Genomic DNA, 9563 nt, shown 5'->3' on the forward strand with positions numbered 1-9563 from the left:
CCATGTGGTACAGATTCCATGGACAGGCAGGGCCTATTATATCTTTAATTGGTGTAAGATGGGTGCACAGATGAACTGGTGTCCATGGGTGTGTCCAACCCATTGGAGTACTTTTGGGAGAGCTTTGCTGTAACATATTCTGAATTTAATAAACAGGGAATACCACAGAGTAGCCTTGCTTACATTACTTTTGCATATATACAGTACATGCTTGTTCGGAATACTTGCATACTGCACTTGTGAGCAGTCCTTTTTGAATTGGAGATGAATCTCTGGCCATTCAGATTGGGAGATTAGTTTCAGAAGGATGCCTGAAGATAAACCAAACATTGTCAGTACATTTGATGACTTGGTTGAAGAGGGGCTCAGTTGAACACTTAAACATTGTAAATTGGTGAAGGAAGTTTACAGTACAAAGATATGGGAGTCAAATTAAACATAAACAGGAGTAAGCCGCAAGCCTCATGAGGTCATCTTTTTTTCTCTCAAACACAGTGGTAGAACAGAACAGTACAAACATGTAAATTCAAGAATTCTGCATTCCTTTTCGCTCACAGACCTCTTCCCAGATTTGAGTATTAGAGGGGGAACTGGCCAGAATGGGAAAAAATGTAAAGTAAACCCCAAACTGATTAGATCTATTAAGCCTGAGAACACATTTTGACAAAACACAAGTTAGCACAAGTTCCAGGAAAAGTTTTACTGGAATAGAAAAATACACTGTTGTGAAATATACCAATAAATAGCCAGGCTGTTCGCCAGACGAGAGAGTGAAAGTACTTTTATGTGGCTCAAAGTATTTAATCTGAGGCAAAAGAGCTATTTTGGCATTGGAAAGGTCATTTTATTGGTTCATTTTGTCAAAATATTTTATACTTTGCCATCATTTTGATCACTGAGTTGCTGACTACTTCCTCATGTCAGTGCTTATTGGTTGTCTTTAAACTAATTTTGAGTGTAGCAAAATGAATTAGAAATAATGAACTGAACATGAATGTTGTAAAGAAAAAAAGACTCCTTCAGAAACAAAAAAGCACAGATTGGCTACTCACACAGGTAAACATTGATAATACGAAATGGGATGCAAGACAAATAAGGGTCATACACTGAAATAACACACTGGATACTGGTGTCCTAGTTCCCATTACCAGTCACAGAGGTTCACAAAATGAAGAAACTGTGGAACTGTGCTGTGAACTACCACAAGGATGGGAAATGCTACCTATAAATTACTTTTGTTTGCGTGTGTGCGTGTATGTGAGTGTACTGTATGTGGTGTGCGCATGCGTGTGCATGTGTTTTTATTGAAGTTCACATTAAGAAAAGAAGGTCATACATGGTGACTGCCAGATCAACTAAACATGCAATTGAAACCATATCTGTTCACACATTTGTAACTAAGTTGGAACATATGGGCATTACCAACCAAAAAGGAATGAATGTGTCCATTCACATCAGCTTTACAGTCAGTCATGTTGTTGTAAAAATCTACACTCCCCAGCACTAAAGAAAGAGTGTATATACCATATTAAATACCAGTGTATTTAATTTATTCAGTTGTGTAAATATGTACAAATATGCAAAAATCTGTCATATTTCTATTAGAACTTCTACTTCTGTTTGTATGAGCTGTTGATAAGGGAAAGTGGTATTTTAGGAAGAAATTCTTATTTTTCATTTTAAATCTGATAAACTACAATGGTGAGAACACATTTCTCTACAAACAATTCTGACCCTCCCTGATGCCTTCTATGGAGGGAAATTTCACAATGCTATATAATTACTGCCCAGTCATGAAGGAAGTTCATTTTGAATTTGTTTTATGTAACTGTGTTTACTTAAATTCTTTCATCAAACAGCTGCCAATAGCACTGTGATCTCATCACACGCTCATCAGGGCAATATAACTTCCAAGAACATGTGGCAAAAACAAGGGTTCAAATATCACAGGGCCCTAGTACTGTGTCAGACCTGATATAAGCAACAACAGCATAAAACATGCACACGTTGTAAACAATTTGCTGTTTGATTACTTTTTCATCGTCAGTTCTATATAGGCTAATCGTAAAATGACAAGAATAGAACGAAAACTCGGACTTGCGTGAAAATTTTAATTAGTTGTGGTACAGCCACTGTTTGCTTTCCTTCGAAGTTATTGCTAGCCGAGCAGCGAAGTGTGCCCTCCAGATGCGAACCATGCACCCTTTTTTGGGGGTAAAATAAAGCCCCCGGAACTAAGACCCCGGAAATTTAGACCCTAGTTCCTGCGGTGGAAACGCACTGAGTTCCTCAAAAGGTTCCTAGTTCCGGGGTAAAGTTCCTGCGGTGGAAACGCGGCTATAGTTAGAGTAAAAGTTCAGAAGGTTCTTACCTCAGCATTGTAGTTTCATTATTAGGAATATTCATAATCAATGGCATTGAGCCATCTGAAATTGTGTGGGATTCGTTATCTATAGAAAAATAATTATTCAAATGAAAGCGGTTGCTTTCGTAATTGCTGTAATTCCGTACTTTAACTACTACCCTGTAAGGAGGTAGGAGACATTCAACAGCAAAGCATTTCTGAGACCTGATAAGGTGACGAGCTACCTTTAGTCAGCCTAGAGTAAAGCTGTTAAAGGGTGTAACATGCATTCACTACAGATTTTAATGTGTTAGAAACTGAACGTAAAAGAAATGGGTAACAAGAACAGCTGCCTTTCACACAACATAAATCAGAATGGCATTACAGCAAAATAAAAGGTCTTACATACAAGGGGAGTACATTTTTCGTTTTATTTGGTTAAAATATAATTAGAATGGATTGTGCTATCTTTTTCAGCCAATATAGGGAAAATATGTGTGGATTAAAACAATTTCAATAACTACATTGACAAAAGGTTAGTGGGGTATACCTCATACCTATGCAGACTCAAGAGCACTTTTCATGGCTTGCGAAAGGAATTACCACAATAGCCAGAGTGTCCATCATTACAAACATTACGTAAGTACTAACCTCTGTGTAACTTAAGTTCTGACTGATTGTGAACAGATACAACTTCAGACACGAAACAGAGCCCAATACTTTGGCTAACGTTCTTTCTTTCTTTCTTTCTTTCTTCTTTCTTTCTTTCTTTTTTCTCTTTCCATTTGTGTGAGTGTGTGTATGTATGTATGTATGTGTGTAAGTGTGTGTGTGTGTGTATGTGTGTGTGTGCATGTGCGTGTGTGTGTATGTATGTGTGAGTGTGTGTGTGTGTGTGTGCGCTTGCTCACCCACGTGGGTGTGGAGAGTTCAAGTTACAAGACTACTGGAAGAATAGGAATGTCGCATGAACATTATATAAGAGTTTGGAGTATTGTTAAGACAGAGGAGACCAAGGAAATTGCTGCAAGCACCCAAGAGCAACTTGAGTCATTTTTTCTACAGTATTTTGTAAGTGTTAATGCCTTTTGTGTTAATGCAGTACACATACTGTTACTTGAATTGAGTTGTTTTCAGAAGATTGCAAACATTGTGTTCAATTTGTGTTTATTTGTATTTGCATATGTGTTCACATGCATGTGTGTAATCACATTTGTTTTTATTGCAATATTATAATCCTCTTAATTCCTCATATAGCATAGATACGATATAATGTATAAAAGCAGAATGTCTATCCTCCATTATTTGTAAGTTTAATGTTTATAAGAAAATTAAAATACAGTTTTAAAAATTATTTTGTGGGCTGAGAAATGCACTTTGCATGTGCGGAGAGAAGCGTGCATTGTACTATTTAGATTGTGCAGCGTTTGCTAACTCAGCGTCGCAATTTACGATAGGCAGAGACACATCTACTTCATGTTCAGCCGTCTACAGCTGCTGTATTCCCAAAAAGAGGTTTCACAAGATTTTCCTCTCAGGGTCACTGTCACACAGTCTTAGAGAAAATAGATAGAAATAAATAAGGGGGGAATAATTCCATTTGATGACAAGATATGGTCCACAGAAGAAATATTCAAATGATACAACATTCTGCACTGTACGTTTTTGTTTGCAGTTGATCCCAAACCAGCTGACAGAGTCATGAGGTTCGGTGTCTTGTTCTTGCTTCTGGCTTGTTTGTACCTCAGCCTGGCACAAGGTAGGCACCTACTCCTGGGGTGAAATGCCTGTAAGGTATGGCAGCCATGAACATTACCAGTCATTAAAAAAATTTGTCACAGGATATGTATACTGTGAGATCTTATTATTCTGTGGCACACTTAATTTTCATGAAACCCTTTCAAAAGTAGTATAAATATAACATAGCTCCTTGTGGATTTCAAAATCAAGATATGTCAGGCTGTATAATATATATGAGTGTTTAGAGTGTGTTTTTAGGCTGTTGTAAAGTATACAATGTAAGGCTTTTAAACACACTGGCATTCAGAATATTTGTTATGATATTTGTAAATGCCAAGATTTACTGTATATTTGTAGACATTTACTATGATATTTGTGGGTGGGAGAATTTTCAAATTAAATTAGAAAGTTGACATATGTCCTAATTTTGACATATGATTAAAGCAGTCCATGTGTAGAAATGCTATGTCAATCAACAATATTACTGTTATACAACTTCCATTCAAAAATGAAAAAAGGTACAAAGAATCCTCACCAAGGTTCAGGCTGATGTCTGGACCACAGGTCATTCTCCACCCTTGTTTATGTTTTTTAAAAGATTAAACAAATTTTATTTCATTTTATTTTATTTACATCTTAATCACTATAATTCCCTGCTAAGTGACCTGGCTCAGCCCATGTTGTTCAGTCTGTAATGCATTCAAAACCACCCTTCCCTCTGAGCAGGCACTGGAACCACAGTGCCCAGTGTTTAGATCTGATGTAAACAACAAATTCAGGTTCAATGACTTGACTTCAAGATCTCACTAAAAGTGTGTTTCTGATCTTCTAAACCCCATAACATCCAGAACATGTATTGTATTATATTGTATTGCATTGCATTGTATTGTATTGTATTGCATTGTAATATATTGTATTCCACTGGATCTGCATTATTATGGTCATCTAATCTGCACTTAGATCATGGTAGACATTATTTGAAGCCACTGTTACAGTTTTATAGCTTGTGTAATTAATGTTGCTCTCCCGCTGTATGTTAGGAACTTATGAGAACTGCTGTCTGAAGCGTGTTGATCGAGTGAAACAGTCTACAATAAAGAGGGTGGTACACTACCGGGTGCAGGAAACTGATGGAGGATGCAACCTACCTGCCATTGTGTGAGTGAAAAGGAACAGTTTCCCATCATACACATTACAACACAGGTGATGCACTGGAATCACATACATTACAACACAGGTGATGCACTGGAAACGCATTGAGTGCATTTATATATTATTATTTATGAATTTATTTTCTCATTACTTTGACAGACCCTTACAACCAGCACAATTTACAAGGCTAAAATGACATTGTACAATGTACAATACATCACAGCTGGCACAAAGTCCACTATAACATAGATGTGAAACAGAGGTCAAATTAAAAGCACACTCAAAACCTTTCACTGGATTTGTCTTCAACTCACATTTAATGCAAGTGCAAAATTTTCATATTACGAATACGATGAATTAATTTAGGTGATTTCTGAACTGGTTGCATGAATAAAAATCTGAATTTAAGTATATGCCCAAGTAATAGACAAATATGTATACAATCCCAGAGTTATCATATTCTAATTGAGAGCATCATATTGCTTTCATCCTTATTTTTAGTGGGTGCATGAAATGCACTTAATTGTTTGGAGGTGCAGACTGTCACAAATGCAAGATGCAAATCTTTAAATGGTTTGTACAATCCAACATAAGGAAACACAATACTATTATTGTAACAATATCATATATAAAACCATCATAGCAAAATAAGTACTTGATGATGATGCAGTGCCCTCCAAAAGTATGGGAAAGTAGAGTGGAATTTTTGCTATATACTTACGGCAATTGGATTTGAGATAAAAAAAAAATATGAATATGAGAAAAAAGTACAGACAATCCGTTTTTATTTCATGATATTTACATGTCTATATGTTTAGCCATTTTACAGAAACAGCTGTTTTTGTGTTAAGTTCCCCATTTTCAGCTGTGCGAAAGTTAATGGATTAACATAAAAGTAAATAAAAACAATAAAGCTAATCCCTGCATTTTTTTGACAAATTTTTATCTGGCTTTTCAATTCTTGCTGCTAATGAGAGGTTTGCATCTTGCAGTGTAGCCTCTATAATTCTGCTCTCAAAGTCTTCTGTGTATAGTGACTTATGATATTTCACCCCTGCCCTCTGGAGACTGCCGGTGATGTCACTGACCTTTGTTTTAGGGCCTTGTTTCACAGCCCTTAGGATTTGTCTGTCTGCAGTTGTCTTTCTTGTTTCTTGTTTCTTGTTGTATGGTGTTTATTTCTGAGTCCACCAGTGGATTCTTTCTTCTCAAGACTTTCCAAACTGCTCTACTTGTTATACCCAGTTTCTGTATTATATGTTTACCACTGCTTGCATATTACATTCAAAAGACATTTTGTTGGGGTTTTAAATGAACTGGGAAAGCCTCTCCAGAGTGTGATACTGGCTGTATACTGCTATATACCATGATGGGTATCATGATTACCGGTCTGCATTGACATGATTGAATGGCTGATCTTTCAATAAGGGAAATTCATTTTCTAAAGACACAAAAGTTGTTTGATTGCTAATCATGCTATTATGTGTGTGTGCCCTATTTGATTCTGTTTATGTTTTCTATAAAGTGTAACAATTCTGTTCTGGACAAATGAGCATTATACATCATTCAAATCAATTCTAAATAATTGAAATCTAAATATCTCACAAGTCCATTGCTTTTTGAGATGGCCTATTCATGAATTATACTTCACATAATACATAAATACATAAAATAAACTTTCAGTTGAGTTCAGTAATTGGATTGGATGTGCAATGAATGCAAGGAATGTGAGTGACTGCTAAATGCCTAAACTTTGATGTTACTGTAAGAATAACAATAATCCTCATTAATCTAAATTGTTATTATTAAAGGTGTTAGTGATGAATAACAGCATGCTTCATTTACTGCATTGGCTGTGGTGTGTTGCATTATTTAAATAAATATGTGGAATGCTATTTTCAGAAATGTGAACAGGTCAGATGGTTTATGAAAAAAAAAGTATATTAGGGTATAATTTAAATGTCAGAGCAATGCACCCAAAAACACCAAAGATGCCCAATGGTTGAAAATGAGCTTACATGATGCAGCCACGTATATAAATATGGCAAGTGTCCTATTTGTTGCCACTCATTCAGCTTATTACAGATGTCCTCCTAGTCATATTTGTGCTTAGCACCATAGCCATTACACCATTAAAATGTATTCACACCTTTTTTTGATCTGCTCTACTATTTCAAATTTGTAACATGTATCCATAAAATAGAGCCCTACTGCCTGTTATTAACGGATTGAGTGATCATGCTTTATCTGTATGACAGGCCCATGTTCAGGGAACCTAGACTGAATAGACATATTACACATTTTCACACACAGTACACAGATGCATTGCCGATTAGGTCGCCAAATGTGCTAAAAAGTCTTCTCTGACCAAACATGTTCTACAGGTTCACAATGAAGGGGGGGAGGACCTTCTGCGCTAACCCCAACCGTAAGTGGGTACAGAAACTGAAGAAGAACATTGATGAAAGAAAGGTGCTTGTTTATTTCTTCTAGATAATTTATAAGTAAATTCATTAAGACCGTGCTGTCACAAACATTACCTAAACGTATCTCAAATGTAATTTCTCAATTGTCTTTCTCTACAGGCTTAATTACAGAGAAACGGTCGACCAAAGATAGGCTGGAAAGCCTTACTGGAAAACCTTTCTGCTCATTAATTCCTGGTGTGTGGAGCTCTTCTGTGAGACAAATCGTTCTGTGCATAATTAGCATGCTTCCATTGTAAACCCATGGGATGATCAAACACACACACAAAAACACACACACACACACACACACACACACACACACACACACACACACACACACACACACAAACACACACTTAAAAATGGGTGAGAAAAGGATGAATTATTCTTTTGGAAGTAAACATAACCCAGTTACAGTATATGAAATGTGAGTTACTGTAAGCTAAATAGTACCAACTGTAGGTACACCGATGTCTGAGATAAGAGAAATGTTATTGAATGTGCAGTAATTCACTTATTATGTATATAGGCATATTATACAATTCGCCAAATTCAGCTCTTCCAAAGCAACAAAGTAGAAATGAATGCACAGTAATTACAGGATGTCAGCATATAAAGAGCATCCTTGTTAGAATCTTGTGTGCCAGGGCAGTATAAGTGGTCATATCTTTGCTATGCATAATGTACAAAACATTTGATGGTTAAATACTTTCATTATGATTCATACAAGTAATGACTATTTCTGCAATTATAATAACTGTGAGTTTGTATTGGTTGGGACCATAGTGTTACTGTATGCTTCAAGATCGGGCATAAAATACATTTGACTCGATATAAATGATATTCATTGTTCTGAATTCAAGTAGTGTGAATATTTTGTTATATGATAGAGAATGTGACTTTTTTAGCTTTCAGTGTTTATTTTTTTAGTATTCAAAAAAAACATTTGGTTTGCTTTTGGGACAGTGCTGTTGGTGTTATTGTGAACATACTGAGAGCAAAAAACAAATGATATTTTCAACCCTATTGTTTTTATTTTCTTACAGATTAAGTCTGAATGTGAATGCCATTTAAATGTGCCTGCAACTATTGAGCCACTACTTTACAGTTCTGCAATGATTCTGGTTGAAGTTTAGTCTTTGTGCTTTTTCTGATAGGATTGTTCATCACATTATGAGATTTTACAAATGTTTTACTGTGTATCCACCAGTTTACTGAGAATAAAAAACATTCAGCTTCAAGCAATGTTCATTATTGTCATATTTTCATGGATTAAAATCTAAATGTAAATGTGAACCCATTCCCTTTCACTCTTCATTCAATAAAAGCATGACAAATGAAAGCTGTATTTGTTTCATCTGAACATTACTTCACATAACACAATGGTATATGTAACGCCAAAGATATGCTTTATGTCTCAGCGTGCGAATAATAACGATCTTCAAGGCACAGTATTCTTAGTGGTGATGACACACGTCTGAAGAGAAAGAACAGCTTACATCTGATCACACCCTTGCACATGTTCATGCACATACTGTTTTATTTGTGGTTTTGTAACAAGAGTACTACAGGAAAAGAAAATATTCATTTTTCGTAACCATTTTCAGTTCCTGGGTGACATGTGTCAGAGAGCGCTTGAACATGTTTGGGAAGATTATGTTTCAACTTCAGTCATTTTCCTGAGCCTGTAAGTGTAGCACAAGAGGATCAAACTGAGACCTGTCTGACTGGTCTGCTCCAGCTATAACATTGCTAAATAATGCATGATGTGTTGGGTATGTGAGAGAAGGATACGTCTTGCTGGGATGCAGAACATATTCAGTTTCACAGAACCAAACTTTGTTTTCCATGTGACTTTA

The 9563-nt window shown here is 36.0% G+C and overlaps 1 protein-coding gene across 1 annotated transcript; it reads left to right on the forward strand.

Annotated features, from left to right (window-relative positions):
- Nucleotides 1-3254: 3254 nt before the first annotated feature.
- ccl25b (chemokine (C-C motif) ligand 25b) lies at nucleotides 3255-9050 on the forward strand. The gene is made up of 5 exons (XM_064331600.1): nucleotides 3255-3415; nucleotides 4020-4103; nucleotides 5125-5242; nucleotides 7621-7708; nucleotides 7822-9050. The coding sequence occupies exons 2-5, from the start codon at nucleotides 4046-4048 to the stop codon at nucleotides 7825-7827; spliced, it is 270 nt and encodes an 89-aa protein (XP_064187670.1). The 5' UTR covers nucleotides 3255-3415; nucleotides 4020-4045; the 3' UTR covers nucleotides 7828-9050.
- Nucleotides 9051-9563: the final 513 nt, after the last annotated feature.

Source organism: Anguilla rostrata, chromosome 4 (genome assembly GCF_018555375.3).
Source record: "Anguilla rostrata isolate EN2019 chromosome 4, ASM1855537v3, whole genome shotgun sequence".
In the NCBI taxonomy this organism is placed as follows: domain Eukaryota; kingdom Metazoa; phylum Chordata; class Actinopteri; order Anguilliformes; family Anguillidae; genus Anguilla; species Anguilla rostrata.

Bases quoted from the DNA above. Each gene is read 5' to 3' on its own strand.
- ccl25b (XM_064331600.1), top strand. From the start codon at position 4,046: ATGAGGTTCGGTGTCTTGTTCTTGCTTCTGGCTTGTTTGTACCTCAGC. The intron at 4,104-5,124 runs GTAGGCACCTAC...GCTGTATGTTAG, and splicing joins GTACCTCAGCCTGGCACAAG to GAACTTATGAGAACTGCTGT. The intron at 5,243-7,620 runs GTGAGTGAAAAG...CATGTTCTACAG, and splicing joins TGCAACCTACCTGCCATTGT to GTTCACAATGAAGGGGGGGA.